The sequence below is a fragment of the Vicugna pacos genome, chromosome 11, assembly GCF_048564905.1.
Source record: "Vicugna pacos chromosome 11, VicPac4, whole genome shotgun sequence".
Lineage (NCBI taxonomy): Eukaryota > Metazoa > Chordata > Mammalia > Artiodactyla > Camelidae > Vicugna > Vicugna pacos.
In genome coordinates this window covers 27,238,057-27,263,395 of record NC_132997.1, presented here as the reverse complement: position 1 = coordinate 27,263,395, position 25,339 = coordinate 27,238,057, and the positions used below count along the sequence as shown (strand labels likewise).

Here is a 25,339-nt window from a genome sequence, read left to right as displayed (position 1 = left end):
AAGCGCAACGCGCTCTGTGCGTGTGACATCGACTCCTTTTCCCCGTCCACACCTAAGGGCTCAGTCCTGGCATGCTTTCTCCTTGCACCTGAACCGCGTCCAGGACCAAACTGGCGACGCCGTGAGGACAAAGGACAGTATCTGGCCATCCATCAAATACAGCTTCTGCAGGATTTTTTTGGTGCAATTAAGAGAATGTGCTATTTCCAAGAGAAATAAACCTGATCACCATTTCTAATAGCGAGTAAACAGAAAGGGCTTCACTTTTAGTAAGCAGCCCCCAATGCCTGGCGCTGACCTTCATTACACCATTGCAGAAGAGCGAAGCTGTGCGTGGCAGCCCGAGCCTGCCCAGGAAAGGGGGCCGCAGGGAGCCGGACACCGGTGTCCTGCAGGGCACTTAATGACGCAGTGACAAAGGAGCAGAAGATGAAATGAACGTTTTGCAGGAAGAGGCAGGACTGATGCTCACCAGGACGGCGAGGCTTCATACCCAGGTCTCAAACCCAAATGAAAACCATACCTGCTTTGAGTTTTTCTTCCTCAGCGCCTGGGTGAGCTCCCACTGCGCCGAGCCCTAACCCATGGCCGGCCCTCCCCTCCCCAGGGGTCCGGGCAGCCCCTGCGCAGGAAGCCGGGCCACCTGGAGCAGGTGAGCGGGATCTGTCCTGACTCTGACCAGCGGGAGGGAGGGGGCTTTTCAATTTCACACGTCAGTAACAATGTGAAAAACAGGAGGGTACTTACGCAGTCCCAAAGTTAATTTTGCCATAAGCCCCCGTCCCCCTCCAAAAAAAAAAAAAAACTCTCAACCATGACTTAGTCATTTTAATGTTAAAAAAAAAAGTAGAAAGGATGGAACCTCAATCGAGGACACATTATCTTTGTGAAACCATCACCCCAGGGTTCTCATTCATTTTCTTTTCACTTCACCGCAGACCAGCAGTGGTCTATAAGCTGGCACTTGGGGGTCCCCAGTGTAAGCCGCAGACCCTGCTTCCTGCAACCCTGAGTGGCCTTCTGGACGGTTCAGGCACACCCACACACCGCCCCGGCACGGGGCCGGACAGTCAGACCCAGCTCCGCACCCGAAGCTTAACCTCTCTGAGCCTCCGCACTCTTATCTGCGAAATGAGGGATTTCCATTCTCTCTACTCCAATGAAAGCTGAACACTTGACGCCGGGCCCCACACACAAGGAACGGCCCCTCTGCCCCTCGGTCGTACCCAAGTCGGGCGCATCCCACATGCTCCTCACCCCGGGCATGCGTGGTGGGGCCCCAGTGGGTCAATCACCAGACGGCTCTTTCCGGCACAGAGGACCCACACCTGCATCAGCATCAAAACTGTTCCTGCATCTGCATCCTGCCTCCCCTCCACACCCTGGGGCCTGAAAGCTTGAGCAGTGAGAAGGCAGTTGCCATTTATATTTCTACCAGGACCTTCCAATCGAGGGCACAAGGCCTCACTAGAGAAGTCCACGCCTGTGGTGGCTGCTGACTGCAGCAAGATGTAAAGAGGGGCGGACTCAGGAAAGAAGAGGAACCTTGGACTTGACCTTGGCCACCTGCTCCAGGTGGCCTCAGCGCCTCCTGGCCCCGGTTCCACACGGGCCACACGGAGGGGTGTGGGTTGCCAGCTGCCATTGGGGATCAGCCCCGAGGAGGAAGCCCAGTGGGCTGTCAGGATGCCTGTGGCTGCCTCTGCCCATGTGGGGCCTCGGCTGCAGTGACCCCGCGGCCCATTCCGCTAGGTGGGAGCAGCCCGGTTGACGAGGTGGGAGGCTCTGACGGCATCTGATCTGAGCCTGTGCTAACTTAAAGCTTCAAGTGTTGTTTAATTGCACACAGCTCTCTGCCCTCCAAAGTCAGCCAAGAAGCACCCAGAGTTCTGGTATCTACTCATTCACAGAAGCCCTGGAGGGAAGGGCCATGGGCACTGACCCTCTGGCAGCCGCCTGCAGACCTCACTTTGAGTCAGTTCCACCCCTTCACCCTCTTGTCCGTGAGGACCACAGGCTCTGTGCAAGCAGCCTGTTTATAAGGCACTATGTAAAACGATCACTCAAGTTTTAAAATCAGAAGGGGGCCTTGAAACTTCACGCACCTCTGGGCCACTCCTAGGGGTCTGAAGTCACACCTTGGGGTCTTTTCTAAGAAGACAGCTGAGAGGCATACGGGTGCCCGGGAGCGGGAGTTCCAGCCTGGTTTGCGCCACGTCTTCAGCTCTCTGTGGCCCAGTTCCAGGAGCAGGGACCCAACACTCTGCCGAGGTCCACAGACACCGGTACACTCGCACGGAGCCTTCCACCCACCCAGCCGCTGCAGCTGAAACCCCTCCCACCGCCCCAGCTCAGGGGTCCGCACCGGAGGGGAAGCCCAGTTTCCAAGCTGCACTGATTTGCCAGGTGCTTTGCTAACGCCACCAGCTAACGTGTCCCATTTAAGTCCAGGACACTGTTTCCCTAATGGCGGGATCAAAAGCCCAAGACTCCCCAGTTGCAAAAGGCAAAAACTGCATAACACGCAGTTGTAAAGCACCCCCACATCAACAGTCCAGAATCAGGTTCTGCTCGTCCTCCCTCAGGTTAACCCAGGCTTCAGAGTCCTAGTTTTTGACATCAGAGGTGACATTTTTTATAAAAGAAGATGAACCTTTAAATGGCAAGCGAATCCAAGCAATGGAGGGGATTAAAGAGCATCAAATGCATTCCTAAGAGCGATGATATAAAAATAATCTTAATTACCCAGAGATGTCACGGCCATAAAAGTAGCTCTCGGATAATATTCTCTCAAAACCTCCCCCGAACACACGTGTATGTGCATGTGCAGAACTCCGCGGAGCTGCGACTTAAGATCATGCCCCCTCCCGTGATACGTTGCAGAGTAAGTTACAGCGGAAGCACGTGAGTAAGTGCAACCGCCTCCGGGAAGAGCGAGTTTCACGGCTCCTGAGCTGGACGACCCTCTCCTTACGTGACTTGCCTTCTGCACAGCTAACCCCACAAGATGCTGCCGGGAAGAATCCAGCTCTAAAGCTGTGAGCACGTGAAAAGGCAGAGCTGGCTCCTGGGGCAGCGGCCCCGGCACGGGCAGCGGGCTCCTCTGGTCAGGAGCCATCACTGCGCAAAAGCCCTCCCCAGGCCAGGGGCCGCACGGGGGAGGGAGTCCCTCAGCTCCCGTGGTCACCTTCACGCCTGAAATGGCACATCTGGTCCCGGGGACTCCCCCAGGCCCCGGGCACGGCCCCAGCTGGCAGAGGGCTGGGTGGCACACTCAGGGGAGACGCCTCACCTCAGCCCTCGGAGCCCAGCCTCGCCTGCCTCCACACCTCCTTGTGGGTGGTCTCGTTGTCTGCTGGAACTGCTGAAGCAAAGCTCCCCAGCCTGGGCGCCGTCAACAACAGGAACATGCTGTCTCTTAGTTCCAGGAGCTAGAATCCGAGATCAAGGGGCCTGCAGGGCTGGCTTCCCCCGAGGCCCCTCTCCTTGACTGGTGATGGCCATCTTTGCCCTGTGTCCTCACGAAGTCGCCCCTCTGGTGCATGTCTGTGTCCTGATCTCTTCTTATAAGCGTGAGTCACGTTGGATTAGGGCCACCCTAATGGCCTCGCTTTAACTAAATCACCTTTAAAGACTCCATCTCTGAATGGACCATATTCTGAGCTACTAGGATTTCAACACAGGAATTTTGAGAGGGGACAGAATCAGCCCACAACAGATGGGAGGTGGTACCTGGCGGGGAGGTGCTCAGAACAGGACTGGAAGCAGAGGTCTCCCCAGCAGAACAGACCGTAAGCCCTTGGAGGACAGAGCGAGCCCCAGGCCTCCGTCCTCCTGGCGCCAGAATCAACGCCCATGGCCGCAGGTCCTGGGTGTCCCAGGGCTGACGACCTTGAGCCTCCGTCCTCAGCACTGCTTCCTCCAGCAGGACTTAACACCCAGCAACGGGCCAGCACTCAGTCCCCTGGCGCAACTCGTCTGGGAGAAACAGGAGAGGAAGGGCAGAATGCAGAGTGCAGAGCTCAGGGTGAGGCCTCTCTGCTCAGACGATGGGGAAAGACCGGGGAAAAGAAAGACCCAAGATCCAAGAGCGCATCAGAACCCTTTCCCCACAAAATTAAATGGCTCTTCCAAAGTCGAGTGCGTGCCTTGGCAACCCTGACAGGTTACGAAGGTGGCAGGCCAAGTGTCAGGCGCAGCTCACCAATCAGCAAGGGCACACCAGGAAAGGGCGGCCAGATTTAGCAAATTAACATACAGAACCCCTAGTACACTTTGGGTTTCAGATAAATAACAGTAATTTTCTCATACGAGTATGCTCCATGCAATATTGGGGGCAAACGTACACTAAAAAAGTTACGTGCTGTTTACCTGAAATTCACACTGAACTGGCATCCCGCGCTCTCTCCAACGACCCTCCAAAAAGAACAGCCCCCAGGCCTTGCCGACGCCCGCGTGGCATCCTCTCAGGGGCCGGCTCCTCAGGGAGCAGGAGGGCCTGCCCGGGGACGCCTGGGGGAGCTGGTCCTCTCAGGAGGGGTCCATCAGCAGAGCTCAGCCCTCACCTCGGCCCTGCTTCCAGAGCCCCTCCCATTGGTCTTACAGAGGAAAGTTCCTTGACACCTAGGAACTCAGGTGCCAACAGACACCAGGCTCTGTAGTCTGGTTCTCAGACAGTGGCCATCAGTACTGCCTCCACCATCACCAGCAGCTGTAACATTAACACTGACACGTGGTAGGCGGAGGGGAGGATGACTGAAGGATGGAGGAAGATCCTCACTCGGCACGATGTCAAGCTTTGGCAAAATGATGCCTGTTCCTCCTGACAGCGTCACTGGAGATGCCTCCCACACTCAGGTCCCAGGGTGGAATCATTCAACCCATCAGGGCACATGGCTGGTTCTAGTTTCAGAACACGCCCAGAATCTGAGCACCTTGCGGCCTCCATTCTTCTGCCACGCCTCGTCAGACTACAGCAGGGCTGGATCCTACGTTGGCCCCAGAGCATCTTATTTAAAAGTTATGTGGGGCCATGTTACCCTTTGCTAGAAACACTCTGAAGGCTCCCCCCATGTCACTCAGAGTTAAAGCCGTGTCCCGACGATGGCCAGGAGGACCCTCCAAGATCCGCCTCCACCCCCTCCCCGTGTGACCTCCGTCCTCCTCCCCTCCTCCAGGCTGGCTCTCAGCAACTTGGCCTCCTTGCTCCTCCTGCCACCCAACTCCAGGCACACTCCTGCCTTGGGTCTGACACTGGTTCTCCCACCTGGATGGGGAGGATACCCACTTCCCGGTATCCATCTTGGCCAACTCCCTCACCTTTGCTCAAATCTCACCTTGTCACCCCCAAACCCTCCCCCCGCCCCCACCCTGCCTCTCCAGTGCTGAGAACCGCAGGCTCCTGCTGGAGGGGAGTGCCAGGAGGTGCCCCAGTGCCAGGAGGTGTGAACACATCTGCGGACCTGGGAGAAAGGTCAGCGTGGGCCTGTGTGCTCCGTCTAGATCCCCAGGCTCCAGAGGCAGAGAAACAGCTGGAAAGGAGGCGGGGCTTCCTGCCCCTGAGCCTGAGAACAAGCAGCGGGGCAGCAGGAAGGTCCTGCAGGTGTTGGCTGTGGACACGGCTGGGGGCTGCCTTCTCTCCATCACACAGGCCGGCCCACCCCTTGGGTCCCAGGTCCCATGAGCCTACAAAGAAAGATAACCCCCCTTCCAAGGGTCTCAGAGGAAGTAAGGTGGCTCAGAAGAAATGGAACACTCATCCAGGGAGAGACAGCTACTGGAAGATACAGAAGACAGCTTGAATTTTGATTAAAATAGTAATAACAGCACACCAAGAGATTCACCTGCAACACACACTGGGGGGAAAAACATAATTTCCCCACTGAACAGGAGAAGGTGAAGTGGTCACATATGACTCTCAAACCACTGCTTAGAAGATCAGGTCCAAGAAATAACAAAGCAGAGAGCACAAGTCCAGAATGAAAAGCACACAGGACAAGCTGTGAGACTTACGGCTGCATCCTGAGACGGAGAGAGAAACAGGGAGAGAGAAACCCAGCTCCGGACATAAGGGCTAAGACAAGAGCCGTGTGCTACTGAAGCTTCTGAATCTAAGGATAAAGGGGGAAAAAAAAAAGACAACCCTGTGGGCAGAATGAACTTGTATCTAAAAAAGGAAACAGAAAACAGAAAGGGACACAGACCGGCTGAGGACAACATCAGAGCAGCCTGGACGGCGAAGTAACTTCTGGCCACCAAGACGAGGATCTCTGAAGACAAGAACTCAGAGTCCACACCGCCACACAGCCCTGTGCGCCACCGCGGGGACAAAAGAGGAAAGGAAGAGCGCTAACAGCAAACGGACGGGGACCAAGACTCCGCGGAGCGAAAAGGAGAGAAAGCTGATGACTAAAGAGCCAAACCGTCTTGGCCTTGGCAAGGCTGAACAGCTGACTGATGCCTGCTTCAGGGTCATTTCTGACCCCCTTGAAGTGACAGGTGATCAGTGTCACGTGACCACGTAGATTCCCATCATGCCTCAGCAGTGGAACTCTCTCAGCCACATGCACAAGACACTCAATTCAGCTTTGCTATTAATATCTGAGAATTCACCTCTCCATCCAACTAAGCATTCTGCTTGTAACTCAGGCTGAGAATATAAACGTATGCGCTTCCTATGGGGAAATTCTGTAAGTTAAAGGATACATGTATAATAATTAGTATAAGAGTAAAATGTTGCAGTAATGAAACACTGGAAGAGCTGACAATTTTATAAACAAAAAGACTACAGACTATAAAAAGTAGTAAGATTAACAGCTTTCAAATACTTAAATCCAGAAATAGAATGATAATTAACACAATTAGTTGGAGTATGTAGCTCAGATGACTTTAGAAAAAATATTTATCCTTTTAGAACTGATGGTCATAAAATTTAAGTAATGATACAATTTAGATTATGTCATAATTATAATCTCTAGAATTATTTCATGTATCAACTTTCAAAAGATGAAACAAGACCAAACCAACAAGCCCTTAAGAACTGAATGTAGTTTTAGAATCGTTTGATCTCATTCAGGCTGAGTATTTCAAGAAAAAGTCTTATTTGTGAATTCTTCACCCAATGAAGATGAATTAAAATCAGAAGGTTAACTCCGGCAGCTTAAACATGCAAGAGAAAAAAATTCCACAATCATGTATGGCGATGCGCACAGCAAATCCCTTTCAATCCAGACCTTAAAAATAACGCACAGGGAATGAAGGAAAGTTCCAGAAAAATTCTGCCTTCATTAGTCAGGTTTTAAAATAACAGTCCTCACACGAATGCCCTTTAAGAAGACAACTTCCTACAGTTTCTTTTCTTTCTTTTCTTCTTCTTTTTTTTTTTTAATAGAGGCACTGGGGATTGAACCCAGGACCTCGTGTGTGCTAAGCATGCGCTCTACCACTGAGTGACAGCCTCCCCCGTTGTAGTTTTAAGTCTATGGAAACTAATGCTAAACCCAAAGTGCACGTTGAAATGATTACTGTGGGCTGACTAGCATGTTCAGGAGTAAGAAGGTGAAGAATTGTCAAGAGTCACCCAAACTACGAATCCTGGCTACGCAGTTCCTCCTGGGAAATGTTGAAACTGAAGATTTTCTTCCCCTGAATTAATGAGCTTCTTCGACATCGTGTACAGCAGACATCTGGATGCTGCAAACACATCCAGAGGCCTCTGAGCACTGACAGCCCGGAGTTCTGCCTCCCTGGCTGGCCTGCAGGGTTCCGGGTAACCAAACTGACATGTCTTGAGAGCACAAGGGTTCCTTAAGTGACAAGAATCATCTTCTCAGGGAAGACACCAGAATCCACGCTCATCCACCAAAATCTGAGGTGCGCACAGAAATTAAGACATGATTTTGGGGAGAGAGTACAGCTCAGTGGTGGAGCACGTGCTTAGCATGCACGAGGTCCTGGGTTCAATCCCCAGTCCCTCCATTAAAATAAAGAAATCAAAAAACCTAATCCCTCCCCCATCTTAAAACACATGATTTTGTTATCTTGAAAGAAAAACATGCCACCCCACTGCCACACCCCTAGTTCTTCCTTGAGTGATAGCACCAAGTAGCTACTGCAGTCAGAAATATTAGAAGTCAAATCCGTGAGGGCAACTTCGGAAGTCTGCGCCTAAAAAATTTACCTCAAAGCACAGCGTGAAGCGATACACCAAGGTTTAGTGCACGGGATTCTGTCAACGCAAACGCATCCTCTCAGACTGGCCAAGTCCTCAAGTCTGGGAGACCAAGAGAAGCTAAGTCGTCACCTTCAGGAGCTACGATTAGAGGGGAAGGTGGAGTCGTCACTGGGCACAAGTCCTCGTGTTGGCAGACACGGCCCAAAATCCCTTGCCCCTCCCCTCACCCCAATGGACAGTGAACACCTCTTCACTTCACAAGTGTCCAGTAGAGTGACCACCGTACCTTAAAGCCACCGACAGCATGAGAAATGATTATTTCTGTACCATATGGTCAACCTTTTGAATTGTAACACCAAACATTTTTTTCTAATACATTATTATTATTATTATTATTATTATTATTATTATTATTATTATTATTTATTTTTATTATTTTAATGCTTTTTCTTTTCTTTTTAATTGAAGTACCATTAGTTACAATGTGTCGATTTCTGGTGCACAGCACAATGTCCCAGTCATGCATATACATACAGATATTCCTTTTCACATTCTTCAATACAATATAAAGGCTTTTTTAAGAAAGCAAAACTTCTGGCTATCTTTTTTTTTTTTAATTGAAGTATAGTTGATTTATAATGGTGTGTTAATTTCTAGTGTACAGCATAGTGATTCAGATATATATATATCTGTGTGTGTATATATATATTTATATTCCTTTTCTTGTTCTTTTTCATTATAAGCCATTAAAAGGTACTGAATGCAGTTCGCTGTGCTCTACAGCCGGACCTTACTGTTTGCCTATTTTATACATAGTCATTAGTATCTGCAAATCCTGAACTTTCAATTTATCCTTCCATCTGGCCTTTCCCCCCAGGAATCATAAGTTTGTTTCTATGTCAGACTGTATCTTTACCCTAGAAGTTCATTCTACAATTGGCTTCAGTCCTGCCTTAGGCAAACATTTAGCCATTTGTGCAAAATGGGCAAAAAACCTGAATATTTCTCCAACATACAAATATATGAATGGCCAACAAGCACATGAGAAGATGCTCAATATCATAATTAGGAAAATGCAGATCAAAACTACAATGAGATACCACCTCCCACTCATTAGCAAGGCTGCTATCAAAAACCCTGGAAAACCACAGGTGTTAATGAAGATGTGGAAAAATCAGTACCCTCTACATGACTGTTGGGAACATAAAATGGGACACCCGCTTTGTAAAGTACTTTGTCAGTTCCTCAGAGAGTTACATTATGACCCAGAAATTCCATTCCTAGGTACACACAAGAGAAGTGACAACTATGTCCACACTAAAATTTGTGCACGAAGGTTTTGGCTTTATCTATAACAGCAAAAAAGTGAAAACAACCCAAAGGTCCATCAACTGATGAATAAATAAAATGTATATATCAACTCAGTGGAATGTTATTCAGCCTTTAAAGAAGTGAAATTTTGACACATGTAACAAACATGGATAAACCTTGGAAACATTATGTAGTTGAAAGAAACCAGTCACAAAGACCACATATTCTGTGATTTCATTTCTATGAAATTCCTCGAATAGGCAAGTCTAATAGAGACAAGAAGTAAATTAGTAAGTGGTTCCCTAATTTACTTTAATTAATTTAATTGGGCATGTGAGGTGTTTTTCTATATTGTTGGGCTTTGCAAAGAATCAGCTTTGAGTCTATCTGTCTTTCTTATATATTTAATTTAAAATTTTATCTTTATTATAGCTTCTTTGTTTTGATTTACTGAGCTGTCCTTGGGTGATGGCTAAAGGTTTCTTTTGGGATGACCAAAGTGTTCTAAAACTGACTGTGCTGATGGCTGCACAAACTGTGAATACACTAAAAGTCACTAAATTGTACACATAAAATGGGCAAATTGTATGGCATGTGAAATATATCTCAATAAATCTCTTGCCCCCCAAAATGGAAAGAACTTCCATATTTATTATGTAGAAAAAGAATAAACGACTTGATCAGAACACCAAAAATGGGAAAACGAGAAAAAAAAGTGAACTAAATAAGATGGAAGGAATAAAATCATGTCTGTCATTATTTGAAGTGGGTACATACTGATTTCTCCAACTAAAGAGTCTATCATGTTGTGTCAAAAATACATATCCATCTATAAGCTATTCACAAAATACATGCAAATAATGCACCAGACAAGGAGATACCAGGCAAATGCAGAGGAGGAGAAAACAGGAAGAGCAAAATGAACAGCAGACAAGCTGGATTTAAAGTTAAGGGTATAAGCAAGATGAAGAGGAACATTATAAAAGGCACAGTTTGGCAGGAAGATATAAAAGGTGTAAGTGCGTATGCACCAAACAATACGGCAACTAAAGACTCTTAAAAATGCAAGAAGGTGGTAAAAATTTAGCCCATCAGGTGAGAATATCTATTAGCAGAAAGAAAGACACAGAAGACAAAGAGAAAAATAGACATCCTTACTTCCCTCAAATAAAAAAAAAAAATACATTTTTTTTTACCTATGTATCCCACATTTGTAAAGATTAACTCCATACTTGGCAACAAAGAAAACTTTTACAAGCCTTTCAAATGAATGATTTAAAGGGCAGTTTTTTTATCACAATCCAATAAAATTAGAATTAAATAATTGCTTCTCGGCCTTTTGGCTAAGATCAAGTGGAGAATTAAATAATCAGGTTAAAAAAAAAAACCCTTAACTACCCAGAAATTAAGAAATATACTTTTAAACCAAAAAAGAAAAGGAAGACCAAAAAAAAAAAAAAAGAAATCTTGAAAACAATGAAAAGGACAACAATTTATATCAAAACTTATAGAATACAGAGGAAGATATACTCTCAGGAGATTTTTGTGTCGAATGCCTTCAACCTTAAAGATTTTTTTAAATAAGAAATTTTGTACTCAGCTTAACCAATTAGAAAAAGACAGCTCAATAAATCAAAATGAAGAAGCTATAACAAAGGTAAAATTTTAAATTAAACAATATATAAGAGGGCCAAATAAATTCAAAGCTGATTCTCTGAAAAGACAAAGCATATAGAAAAACACTTTACATGCCTAATGAAGGGTAAGGGGGAGAAGGTGGGTGATGGGGGGAGAAGAAAGGTGGAGAAAGAGTGAAGGAAGGAAGGGGAGGGGAGGAGGGGTTCAGGGAGAGAAAGAAGATACACGAAGACAGAAGACGAAGGTTGAGAACAAAGACAAAACAAAGCAAGGGCAGACTATAAAATCAAACCAAAGAATCATTTTCCCAAACTGTGAGGAACTTTACGTTAACAAATTTGCAAACCTATAAGAAACGGATGATTTCCTAGGAAAACATAAATCATCAAAATGATTCAGGAAGTGGAAGATTTCTAAAAAAGCACCAACACCAGACAGGTTGGCAGCTGAGTGGTACCCAGCTCATAATTCTACTGTTTAATGGCAGCAGGCAATTAAAAAAATAATAAGCCAGTTTATTTCATGAAGCCGAGCATAATTTTAATACCCAGATCTGAGAGAGAGGAGATGAGGGGGGAACAACAAACAAGTCAGGCTTATGATGGATTAGTTACAGAAACTCTGAGCTACTACTAGTAACAACAGAATTCAGCCATCTATCAGAGATATACGCTGAGACCAACTTGGATCTATTCCAGAAATGTAAGGGAATCTCAAAACCAGCAAATCAATCAAATTTACTTCATTAATAGGACCATAGTGATAAATGCATTCTGATCAAAATAAAGGCATTTGATAAAAGTTTAGCATCCACTCCTTATAAAAATTAAGTAGGATGGATATAGAAGGAAATTATTCATGAAATATTGAGTGAGGAGAGCATAACAGAAAGGTATATAAAATAAGCCTGTACTTTGTTCAACAATGACCCTCCCCCCAGACTCCTATCTATACACGTATATGCACAAATGTGTTTGTGTAGGAGCTACAAGTTGTCAACACGAACTACCATGGAGGCAGGCAGTGAGGGGAATTCCAACAAAAAAGCATCAAACAGGATTGCGGTTAAAAACCAGGTATGATACTAACACGTAGAAATAAAATGATATTTTGTGTGTAATTTTTAAAAGACTGCATAGTTTTAAAAAGACCAAGAAAAAAGCACTCCTTTTGTGTTTAACGCTGCAATCATCACTAGCTTTCCCCAGTAACACGCTGAGGGTAAGAGACGCGTGTCAGTATCACCTCGCATTATACTCCTTAATGGGCGTTCATCGGCCGCAGGTCAAAGCTTAGGCCGAGCCAGCCACACTCCCATCTAGAGCGACTCTGGCTTGCCAAGCTCCTGATTCCATCTCTGGGACAGACGCTTTAAAGAGCAGGAATCTTGGCAAACCATCCTTTGGTCTCCCTCGGTGCCATCCCCTTGGTCACATTTCCCATAGACATGCTGGTCTTTGTGTTCCCTCAGCCTTAGGACGTCCTTCTTATGAAAGTACTCTGTAGGTCACAAGCATTTGAGCACCTCCTGTCTCCACCACCAGGCTCTATGCTTTTCTTACTCATTTCTCAAGCCCCAGGTTCTAACACAGTGCCTGGCCCATCACAGGCAATCTATCAGTATTTGCCAAATGAACGAAATATATTCAAAAGAAGTGAAGCCTGAATTCAAGAACTTTTCTTTTTGGGGCTGTTTAGCTTTCATTTCCCAGGCAGTTTTATGTAAACATTTTCCAACCTTGCTGCCAATAACCCGCTGGGATGAAAGAATGTTGGCAGAACCCAAGGGGCACATGGCTTTGGTTGGTCCTTTGGCAGCAGGGACATTGGGAATTTCTCTCAGGAGCCCAGCAAGACAGTGGGAAGGGTACTTTGCCCAGTGCCTCCGGTGTTAGACTGGATATGATCTCATCCAGTGCCTGGCGCTGCTCTGTGGGAGGTGGCGCTCTGGAGACAGAGCTGGGACAGGCATCCAGTGTGTGTCTGTCTCCCAAACCCTGCACACTGCATCACAATGCCTTTCCGAGAGGCAGACTCAAAGACAGCAGCAGGTCCTCACTCCCTCCCAACAAAGTATCTCACACACCATCCTCAGAAGTCTGGGCTCTACTCTGTCAGCCATTCCAGCTTCCTTGATGGAATTTGCCGCCTCCCAGAATTTACCTACATCTTTTCAAAATCTATTTCTTCTCTGCCAAACTTCTCTTAGACAACGTGTGTACACATGTATGATACGCAGTGTGAATTTACACTTGCTGATATTTACCTCAAATTCGCCTCTTTCAACCGTAAAGAAAAGCCTTCTCAGTGCAGTTATCTCCAATTTCCAATGAGATGCTTTTCCAGATTTTACGGGAATTCTGAATGCATGTCCCCTTAGGTGCTTTAAATTATGGCTCGGTTTCCCAGCTAGCCAGGAAAACCAGATTGGAAATCTGGCTGAAACACTAGGTAAAAATCTGAATTCTGAGAGAAGGTCTGTTCATTCACAGAAATTCAAAATCTTTATGCAGTACACCCCACTAACTCGGCTGCAGAATCCCACGGAAACTTATTTAAGATGTTATTGATTCTCCACTTTCCCCTCAGCGTAAAAGGAGCTCAAATAAGCAAGGCTTTCCCTAACCGCTCTCTAAATGATTCCACTTGTTTACATTTTTTCTTCCCAGAAAATCATCTTTATCCTGATACCTTATATTCTCTTTGTAACTGTTTCCCAAACTTGAGAAAACAGGTCTCCTCCCACGCTGGTTCTTCTGACGTAACTCAATTTTTAATTGCCTTCACCACAGAAGCTTCTTGGAGGTTCTGAAGTGTCAATATTGCATTCACCCACTGGCTTCCTCTCTGTCTTTGAGGCGGGAAGCCCCATAAAAAGACTGGCAGGACCCCCAGGCAGGGCCACCACTCTCCTGCCAGCACATTCAGGTTCCCTGGCCCAGAGGCTCTATCTCACTTTTTGCCTCTGAAACGGCTTACTTACCCCTAAAATTCTATTGGTTCCCTGAGCTCACTTCTGATTGGTTATTTCCTTCACTCCTGATTGGTTATTTTTCTCACTCCTGATTGGTCCACTTCTCTAACTTCTGATTGGTTCATTTGTAGTACTTCATTTGCATGGAGCTCACTCCTGATTGGTTATTTCCTTCACTCTTGATTGGCCCATTTCCCTAACTTCTGATTGGCCCATTTGTAATACTTCATTTGCATGGAGCTCACTCCTGATTGGTTATTTCTCTCACTCCTGATTGGTCCATTTCCCTCACTCCTGGTTGGTTACTTCTCTCCCTCCTGATTGGTCCACTTCTACAAAGCTTGTTCCTATTTAGTCAACTTTTGTTATACCTTATTTGCATATGATGTTGCAAAGTGTAAACTGCAGCCTATAAAACCCTGTATAAACCTACAGACGGGGTTCCAGAGCTTGGAGTGTTAACTCCACCAGGCCTGCTGGCATAATAAACCTGAGTTCTCCAACTCTCTTGAGTGCTGCTTGGTCTCTCGCCCACATCCAGGGTGCTGTCACAACTGAGCTGTAACACGTTTTTTCTGCAACATCCTCTCAGAGAGAATGAGGCCCAGCGGGGCAAGGGCAGTGACCATCTGTCATTGATGTCGGTCACCTGCTCATGGAGTCTCTCCCCCCATCCAACCTGGGTCCCAGCTGATGGGAGTGAGGTCCTGAGGCCCCTCACAGTGTCTTCAGTGATTCTCTCAATGCCGGGTTCTACTGGGCCACCTGCCCAAAATCACAGGGTGGGCACTCAGCAGACTCTGGGCCCTTCACCCTGGGCTGCTCACTCCCCACCAGAAACTGACTGCCAAGAACCTTTCACACCCTCTACTGCTTCAAAACATCGATGTGCAGTTAATAACCATGCTTAGAGGATCCACTACACATTGCTCACCTGCACCTTCTCACCTGCCTACTTCCAAGGTACAGTGGGAACTTCACTGAGAGCATACAAATGATTCATTTATTCTTTAGGCTTTTTTCTTACTGCCATTTGTGAATCCTTGCACCCTGATTAGCAAGTGGCCCTACTGATGTGAGTTTGCCTGTCCCCAGCCATCTCTGTTCTTCAGCATCTGTGCAAACAGGACTATGATGACCGCTCCGACCCTGCCCCACCGCTACCAAATGTCGACAAAGCCAACAGGAGGAGAGTGCACTTCTTGCCCACATAAATTTAGTCCAGAACAGACAGGACTGATTCACGGGTGGCTTTGCTCCAAACGGTGATTCAGATCCAAAGTCCTTTCATGTGGTGGCCCCGGCATCTCAGACGTGTGGCCCAGAGGAACCTCCCTCTTGGCCAGGCCTGAGAGTGGGGTCCACACTTTGGCTCCTCTTCCACTGCCCGGAATCCAGGCAGCAGCCCCCCTCACTGCCAAGGGGGCTGGGAAGTTAGGTGCAGCCACTGCCTGGGATGAGAGTCAACAAGTGAGATGGATTTGGAGAATGCCAATGGTCTTCAACTCAGAGTCCCCTGCGAGGGACTTCTGCATCAGCTGATCTGCCCAGCAGACACTACGTTCCATGCTCAGGCTTCAGTGCAATGCTCCCTTGTCCCCTAATCAAAGGGATACGTCTACCCTGTGTCACTTAACCTCTCTGGGACTCGGTTTCCTCAGGTCAAAAATAATGGTAATAACAGTACTGACCTCACAGGACTGTTAAAATCACGTAGATTAGAAAGTGCTTAGAACACTACCTGGTACTCGGTAAGTGACGTACAAGCATTTGTGAAATAATTTCAAGGATATGAGCAGCCGGCCCTCCTGCAAATCCCTAACAGGGTCCTGTCTTGGAGGTCTCTAGCTGTTAGGAAGCGGGCAGGTTGTAGAAGCCCAAGGGTTGGAGAGTTTCCCAAAGGCCAGGGAATTCAGTCTCCCATCAGGATGGAAATCCCTGTAAAACACGTCCCAGACTTGCTTCAGTGTCTTCCCTCCGGGGAAGGAATTCAATCCCTGTGAGCCGCCCCATCCGCTCTTCCACAACCTGGGTCCTTAAAAATGCTCAGGTCCTTGTAAACACTTCCTCATGATGCCAATTCCAACCCCCATTCAAAAAACCGACTTCCACATCCATCTATTCTCTTGTTCATTCACTCACCCAGCAAAACTTGAGGAACCACCACGTTCTAACCACGACCAGGACATCCAAGGTCTCAGGCCACATGGGAATGAATTCACTTAGATGGGTGTGAAAAGGGGCCAGAGGGAAGGTGGGGATTTTAGGTTCTTGGAGACAGTGACATCTGACCCAAGACGAGACCAACAAACCAGGGCTGCCATTCAGGTATCAAGAGGAAGAACATTCCAGATGAGGGCCTGGCGGGCCCAAAGGCTCTGAGGTGGACAGGCCATATGACTAGAGAATGCTGGAAGTAGGACAGGTGCCCAAAGGTGACATGGGAGAGGAAGGCTAATGTGGAGGCCCTGCGAAGGACTCTGGAATTCCCTTTGGCCCAAAGTTGAAGGCGTTGAAAGGTTTTAAGCAGAGAAGTGAGTGGATAAGCTTAGGTTTGGAAAGATCACTTACAGAGAGAGAGAGAGGCAGGGGCCTGGGGGCACCAGCAAGACTGGAATCTGGGAATCCAAGCAGACAAAGGCTCCAATACCCTAGCCAATGAGTGAGAGTGTCTTGGTTAAAGTTGGTAGCAATGGCAATAATATAAGAAGCAGAAGGATTTGCAGTTCTAAACATTTTAATAAAGTGATCTATTAAATACACACCTAGATATGGTCAGATAGTCACACTTTTGTAATAATTCCTCCTGGAATTCACAAACCAGGGGAAGAAAATCCTTTGTACCGTGTGCCAGTCTGGGCAGAGCATCCCTTTACATGATAGGATATCTGAGGTATTCATTTATTCTTTCACCAGGACATCCTCCTGTCCCAACCCTGAGCGAGTACTACACTCCCCTTCGCCAGTGAAGGTTTTACCACATTAACTTTGGTTGTCATCTTCCCCCTTCCTTCATTAAAGGAAAGACCTCAGTGCAGCTCCATGGATTCCACCACTGATTTAATCTAAGCACTGATTTCTCACCGAATCTGCCAAATCCCATCTCCATGGGATCCAGCATTTGCTAAGTAAATCCACACCCAGGCCTGAACTTGGAGTTCAGATTCCAGCTACAGCAACTTGCCATGGTAACAATGACAAACGTCAAATTTCAACACATTTGCACTGAGGCCTCAAGTAAGGATGGATACTCAGCTCAAGGGAGAGGGGGGCTGCCCGAAGGCAAAGGTGGCATGGCTTCTCTCCCTGACCCCAGCCTTTGCCCACTCTGCTCCCCTGCTGGAGATGCCCCTTCCTGTCCTTTTTACCAGACTCATTTTTATTCTTCAAGATGCAGCTCAGGGGCCACCTGTGCCAGAAGCACCTCCTCTTCCCCAACCCAGCTGGATGAGGTGATGCGTCTCTGGAATCCCACCTAAATCCATGTTTATCTTGATCACGGACTCTTATCTCTTTTTCTTCACTTTGTCTCTCCTACTGGACCCCAGGAGACATGCCTTATTTATCATTTTATCCCAGCAGGGCTCAATATGCTCGCTGAATTAACACAGGGCACATCTCATACACTGCTGGTGGGTGTAAACTGGAAAGCCATTTGGCTGTATCTGCTAAAGCAGTGGTTCTCAACTGCACATGATTTTGGTCCCCACGGGACATCTGGCAATGCCTGGAGAGACTTCTGGTTGCCACAACGAGAGGAAGGGATGCTACTGGCGTTCAGCGGGCAGAGGCCAGGAACGCTGCGCATCCTTCAGTGCACAAGACAGCCTCCGCAACAAAGGACCCCCAGCCCATGGTGTCCACAGTGCCGAGGTGGAAACACACATTTAATCTACAACCCGGCAATCCTCCTCCGAGGTATATACGCCCCAGGGAAATTATGTATCTGTCCATATAAAAACAAGCACAAGAATGTTTGTAGCAGCTTTATTCATAAAAGCCCCAAACTGGGAATCAATCTCAAAGTCCACTGATAGGATAATGGACAACAAACTGGAGTATTTATACAATGGCATACTCTGCAGCAAAATAAAAATGAAGACTGCTACATGCATCTCACAGATGCAATGATGAGCTACAGACCCAGGCCAAAGTAACAGGCAAACTTAATCGATGGTGATGGAAATCAGAACAGTGGTTACCCCTGGGGGCAGGGAGGCACTGACTGGGGAGGGGCCGGAGGGACTCTCTGGGGTGCTGGGAAAGTCTCTTCTCTTGACCTGGGAAGGTGTGCACTGTGGCTCATGCACTGTGTGTGTCACATCTCAATAAGCTTTAGTCCATGGGACACTCCCTAAGGGCCATGTTACCAGCAGGAATTGCACATGGGTTTGCAGCCTTGGAAACCAGATTTTCTAAAGGACTCTGGTACACTGCTGGCTGGTGTGTAAGCAGGTGCATTTCTAGTAGGCTATTTTGCAAGAGACATCAAAACCCTTAACATGTACAAAATCCCTAATTCAACTCTGTTTTGATCATTTTATGCTAAGGAACATATTAAGGATGTGCACACAAACTTAAGCTTCAAGAATATTTATCATAGCATCATAAGTAGAAATAAATATCTATAAATACCAGGGCAGAGGGGACAATGAACCCAGTGCCCACCCAAAGGGAACTGTGTAATATGGATTCATTAAAATGATGTCTTAAAATTTAAATGGAATCTGTTTACAGTATATTAATTAGAATTAAAAAGCAGGTCACTCAACAATGAGTAACCTGAGCTGTGTGAAGGGCACACTCGATGGGTTATTTCTGGATAACAGGAGATTATGGGGTTTCTTTAAATTGTATCATTTTTCTTTTTGTTTTTTCCTAAAATGAACATATATTACTTGCGAATAAGAAAAAAAATACAACCACAGCTCTTAAAAATAAAGATGAGTTTTCGACTGTAAAACTGAGCTCTAAACCACACATAAACTCCCAGGGTGCTGGTGTATTCAGAGCCCTGCTCCCTGAGGACAAACTCTAACCTCCCATCACAATGGCTCAGGGAAGCAGGGATTAAATCAGAAGCCAGATAAAATCCTAAATCTTCTGTTTCATATCCTAATCCAAAGTCATCTCATTACCCCCCCGACCCCCCACCCCCCAGACTCTGGCAGAAAAGACCCATCTGTCTTTCTCTGTAAACTGAAGATGAGAACTCCTCCCACACAGAGTACCTGTGAAGATTCAGTGCGATGCTGCGTGAAAAAGCAAGTAACACATGCGAACTGTGGGTTATTAGCCCTCTCGTGAGCTCGAGTTCCCCTGCCCCTGGAAGTGACTCCCGGGAAAAGAGCAAGACGCCTCTCCCAGGAAGCTCCCCCCTCTGAATTCTGTGCGCCCACAGCATGATTCTCACGCAGCAGTGCATGCGACTTCTCTCGTAGCTCACCACGATTTGAGGTCCTCCTGGAGCCACAGGACGCCTACAGAGCTAACGGTAGGAGCAGCTCCTTACCTGACCCCGCAGAGAGGGGTCCAGGTATCTTAGCTCACAAATCTCATGGCAGAAGAGGGCCTCAGTTTAACTCTGGTTTTAAGAGAAAGATGCTTCCCTTCTTCCTTGTTAGTCAAAAAGACTACACCGAAGAAACCAACCCCAAACTCTAAAGATAAAATACTTCACAATGTTAATTTCCAATGTCATACGTTCCTCCCAGCTTGTCAAGGTCATAGCTCCAGGCTAAATGATGAGAGGGTGGCTGACATGGTCAACATGGAAGGAAAACTCCTAAGGAGTCCATTCTCCCATAGAAAGAGCGAACAGCTCAGATTGCAGCCTGCTGCGACAAAGGACCGACAAAGCCGAACAGACGGGAAGCCCCCGAGCATCTGTGCATCTGCCTGTTCTTTTGCCTCCTCGGAGAGAACGAATCACAGGACTGCTCAGAATAAGAAACCAAAAGGGCAGGAGCCCAAAAAGCAGCTGAATTTCATGCTGTTTCCAAAGAGGGAGCTTGCATGCTGCGCTGGTTGTCTGCACGGTGGGCAGCCGAGCTTGGCAGCTTGATGGGGACCACTTCAGGGGTTTTGATGATGCCAGTCTGGTTAGGAGAGGGTCCTGGGTCCCTGAGCTCCCAGGCTGACCTTCCATCCACACAAGTGTTAGGAGTTTATCGACCAGCCCCCCAAAACACAGTCTATGTATTTACATCATCCCAAGGGGACCCACACCTCAAGGCATGACCAGAACCCAGAATTGGGAGGAGGGGTGGTGGGGGGAGGGGGAGAGAGGACCTCTCCATCCACAAGTGCTGGTTGCACTTCTGGAGAGCCTGATCCAGGAAGTTAAATACACTGGGGGGAGAAAAAAAAGAAGAAGGAAGAGGCTGAGGAGACTAGAACAGCCTGGAAAGCAGTTAGGAGTCTCAATCTTAACCCCAGAAATGCTTCTCCCTCCCTCCCCTCCTCCTCGCAGCTGGGCACTAAGTATCTCTCTACTGTGTGCGTTCTCCCCACGGGCTCTGACTGCAGATCAAAGGCACAGCGGTGCCCAGAGTCTACACCTCCCTCAAAGGCAGGAACTCTGAAATGGGTTCCAGGTCCTCAGAGGGCTCCGAGACAGGGGTTATGATCTCTTTCTAATAAAAGAAACCACAATCTGCACAAGCAATATCATTTACACATAAGACAGTTACACACATAACACGACTATTTACATCCATACGTGTACACATGTTTTTTTTTTTTTACAGCAGAAGGCAGGCAGGAAGCCTGTTCCAAGAGTCTAGAATCCTCTGTTTCCCTCATCTGATTCTAGCAGCAAAGGCAATTTCTATCAGAGGTTTTCTTTACTCAGGGCTGATTACAGATCAAAATGTCACCCTTTTGCTTGGGTCCCTATCCCATCACACCCGCCCAGTGAGATCTGTCAATAAACTGGGGAACAAAGATGGAGGGAGAGCCAGGTTGCATTCCCTGAAAGTGGGGTGCACACTCTTGTTGGAGTGTCTTATCTTAGCTACTGCACTTCAGTAAACTTAGCAGCTGACCTCTCTGCGCTCAGAGCGGCCGTGGTGCAGCTGAGCCTCTCAACACACCGATCCCTCTCCACGCCACCAGGCACAAGGATTTTCTCTGACCAGCAACATATTTCTGCATCTATTTTCAGCCCCCATAAATCATACTCCATTGTTTTAGGGAATCTGAATTCTTGCTCGATAAGCTATCAACTTTATCCCTCCACTGCCTCCCAAATTTCCCTTAGGGAGAAAGTGTTGCAAGGAGGAAGGAAATTCTTAATTAGGGCTGGAGTTTCAAATCCAGCCTCTACACAAAACTGGAAAACAAAACTGGGTATAAATACCATCAAAGAACCGCTAATGTCGTTGGTGAAAATGCTTAACTGTGATTCTCAGGTCCAGGTGTGAACTCAGTGGACATCTGAAGGAAGGAGAATTTGAATCTAAGACCAAATGACACACGATATTGCTCTTCATGACCGTTTAAGTGCTGCAGTGGTGAGATTAAATTGCTCCACTGCAGAACTTCTCCCATGTGTGAGTTACCAACAAAAATAATATTGCTTTGAATGTTCTTTCAGTCTGTTCATCCTTCTCACACCAGCACGCTCGTGAATCTTATTCATAACCAGGCTTAAGCTAACAATTTCCCTATTTTCCCCTGAGACACAGGGAAACGTCTGCGTGTCTCCCCAGCAGACATGTACCCCAAGTATTCTCAGATCAAAAATGATCACAGACACTCAGCTGCCAAACCAGGGCTCTCGGCAGGTCCAATTCTTAAGAGCCAATATGAAAAAAAAGCTGTCTGGGGCTGTTAGACCTTGTGACATTTTGGAAAATGTAGGGGGTGTAAAAGGATTATACTGAGTGATGTGACCAAAAACTCCCAAACTCATAACCAAAGCCCAAATGAGAACGCACTTTTGAATTTACCCGGCCCCAAACGCTGCACAGCTAACTTGCACATCGGAAGCCCAGCTGTGGCCCGGCACATCCACACTGCAGCCTGCCTGCTAGAGGTTCGCAGACCACTCCCTGCTGAGAGTCCAGCCTGCCTGGCCAGCAGGCTGCAGCGTGATGCCCTGATCCAAGTCCAGACACCAGCCAGGGGGTCCCTCGGGCCTGTGCGCCTATGTGCTGTGCTCCGGACTGGCCCAACTATGACCAGGGAGAGCCCCGGGAAAGGCCGCATCACGCCCAGTGCGGCCACTCCCTGGTCGTCAACATCACCGGTTGCACGCAATTCGACCCGTGGAAATGGTGTGCAGAAACAAGGGGCTGCCACAGAAGGCCGCGGAGCAAGGAACAAAAGCATCAGAGGACAGGTGGAAACGGCTGGTCTCCACTTCCCAGAGCGGGCAGAGGCTGCTGAGCCTCCGCAGGCTAAGTGGAGATATTTTAAAACAAATTCCCCCAAAAAGGAGGCAGTAAGGAGGACCTCGAGCCGCTAGAGCTGCCAGCCGTCCTCCGACCTTCTCCAGACATCAGGGGCTCGTCTATGACCCCAGAGGGAAGCAGAACACACCTGACAGTAATTGGTCCTTCCACTCTTGCCAGGTTTTTAACAAGAGATCCTGAATGGCACGGAGAGGGAAAGTTTCTCGGATTACTGGAGACAACTGAAAGCCCAGTGAAGACGCAATGGGTAGGCTCTCCCTCAGCTCTCCCTGGGCCTCGCTCCAAACCGCTACCTGCCCCACCCCTGGCACCTGGTAAGGCTTGTACTGGGGCCATCAATACAAAATGATTCACTCCCCCTCCCCAAGACGCGTCTGGTTTTCTGAATCCTCTCAACTAGGAAAGCCCAATTCTAACCCACTGCAAAGATGCGACCCCACAGGTGTGACTGACTTCAGATGTAGGACTCAGGGGCACCCCCAGCAAGTGAAGGAAGCCCCCACCCCCACCCCGGCACGTCCTCGCCAGTAGAAAAGTGCTGCTGTGGCCTCCGCCACATCCCCTCCACACACGAGGAAGTAGAAGCACCCCCCACCCCATGCAGTCACTTTGATTTTCGCACTTTAAATCCCCGCTCCCACAGCCTCGTTTGTTTCCTGAAACGCACAGCTGCCACAGGCAAGCCCGCCCACGGAGCATCTGGAATTCTCGCGCCCCAGCTCCCGCGCCTCCCCGGGCCGCCCCCGCCCCCGGGCCGCGCCTTACCGCCGGTGTCCTCGAAGCGCGGGGGCGGGCGGTCCCGCAGCGTGGTGCTCCAGCCCGCGCCAGCCTCATCTTCCTCCGGCTCCTGTGCGCCGGGCGGCGGGGCGGCGAGGCCCGGCGAAGGGCCCGGGCGCTCGGGTTCGTCGTCCGAGGAGGCGGCCGAGGAGGAGTGCGAGGCAGCCGACGTGCTGTAGAAGGGGTTCCCGCCGCTGTCCGGGCCCGACTCGCCGAACACGTCGTCCGAGATGTGCAGGCTCTCGTAGCGCGCGCGGGCCGCCTCGAGCAGCGCCGGCGCCCTCCTCCGCGCGCCCCCGCCGCCCTCGGCCATGGCCCCGGCCGCCGCCCGCGCGCCCGCCCCCCACAGCGCCTCCCAGCCGCACGCGCCGGGCCCCGGGCCCGCGCCGCGGCCCGGCGTCCCCCACCAGCGCAGCCCGCAGCACAGCGCCCGCCGCCCCGCGCCCGGCCGGCCCGCCGTCTTGGCCGCCTCGGGCCCAGCGCCCGGGGAAGCGCCTCGGAGCTCGGGCGCCGCGGGCTGAGGGCCGCGGTGGGAGGCGGAGGTTGTGGCCGGGACCAGGCGCCGCCGCTCCAGCCGCCGCTGCGTCTCCTCGGCGCCCGCCGCGTCCCCGCGCGCCCTCCCCGCGGCACTCAGCGCTCCCCCGCCGACCTTCCCGGGCGCGAGCCGCCAAAGGCGGGCCCCGCCTCCTCGCACCTCCAGCCCGCCGGCCAATGGGGAGCCAGACCCGGGCGGGGCGGGCCCTGCGCCGGCGACGCCCCCCTCCCTCCCCACCGGGGCGGGACGAGGCGAGTTCTGCCGGTGCGGCGGGCCGGGGGAGGGCGTGCCGCCGGCGACAGCCACCGCAGGCTCCTCGCTGCCCCACGGGGGAAAGGGAGGGACCCACCGGGTGTGAGGGGGACGCAGTGTGCTCTTCCTGCCTCCGGAGCCCGCTGGCGGTGCGCGGACCCTCCGCGCTTACGTCCCCTTCCGCAGTCCGCGCCCTGAGCCCGGCGCCGGGGAGCTGTCCGCCCCGGTGGTTCTGAACCAGGCGCTGCGGAAACGCTCCAGGTAGGCGGCGGGCCCGAGGGTCAGTGTTCCCCTGGCTGTGCTGCGCTGCTGCTTCCCGTGGGTCACGGCTGGCTGCGCCGCATGCGCCTATAAATATAAGAGTTGTCTGGCTTCCAGGAACCTGGCTCTAATGGAAGCCGGCCTCTCAGGTCCATTTCTGGGGTCAGATACTCAGTCTCCCTTCAACATTCCTGTAATTTGAGGGTGGCAGCATCTGGAGTTAGGTAGCCATTCGTCAGCGTCTTTGAGGTTTGACATCTTTTAAATTGAAAATATTCATTACCTCCAAAATATTGACTACTCTGCCACCACTATTTCATTATCTCTTTCATTCAGACATTTGACACGTTTGTCTACTAAAATACAGCACAATCACCGGGCTTCAGTGATCTGAGAAACAGAACGGAAAAATTCTATCTGCCCCTCTTCCTTGGGCAGGAGTGTGTGGCGGTCATCCTGCTGATGGTAATACGTATGATCAATCTGTCTTGTCTTCCTGCTCCCCACTCCCTCCCATAAATAGTGCCATAAGTCACACTGATGGTAATTGGGCCATAAAGTCACTATCACTCTGAAATAAAATAAATCCATGGCGATGTGAAGGGTTTACAAATTCTACTGAATATTAACTAAATAATAATTACACAAAGTGTTGCTATTTCTAAGCATGCATAAACGATGAAGATGTGGGAAACATTCTGCCACCACCTGAGGTCAATTCTGTCCTTCAGGCAGGCAGCTTCCCCTCTTGACCGCCTCTTCCCAGCCCCTATGTTTCCTCCCCTCTCCAACCAGAGCCACTGTACAGGCATAATTCATGATAATCACCAAAAGACAATACATAAGAAGGAAGGGATTCACATAACATTGCTTGCTGATGGATTGAAGGATAAATGAGAAATGTTTGCAAAGCGTTTCAACTCCCTTGGAAGAATTATGCCACAGAAAAGAACTAATTTCCAGCGTATCTATATACTGTGCTAAAGAGCCAAAGAGTTTGA

General features: G+C 49.0%; 1 protein-coding gene across 2 annotated transcripts in view; it reads right to left on the bottom strand.

Moving 5' to 3' along the window:
- Nucleotides 1–23,928, bottom strand: part of PGBD5 (piggyBac transposable element derived 5) — an 81,259-nt gene extending 57,331 nt beyond the window's left edge. For both annotated transcript variants that reach the window (XM_015246228.3, XM_072972282.1), the window contains exon 1: nt 23,279–23,928. In XM_015246228.3, coding sequence (XP_015101714.2) covers nt 23,279–23,603 — 325 coding nt within the window. In that variant the 5' untranslated portion in view covers nt 23,604–23,928. The remainder of the gene's footprint in view (nt 1–23,278) is intronic.
- Nucleotides 23,929–25,339: the final 1,411 nt, after the last annotated feature.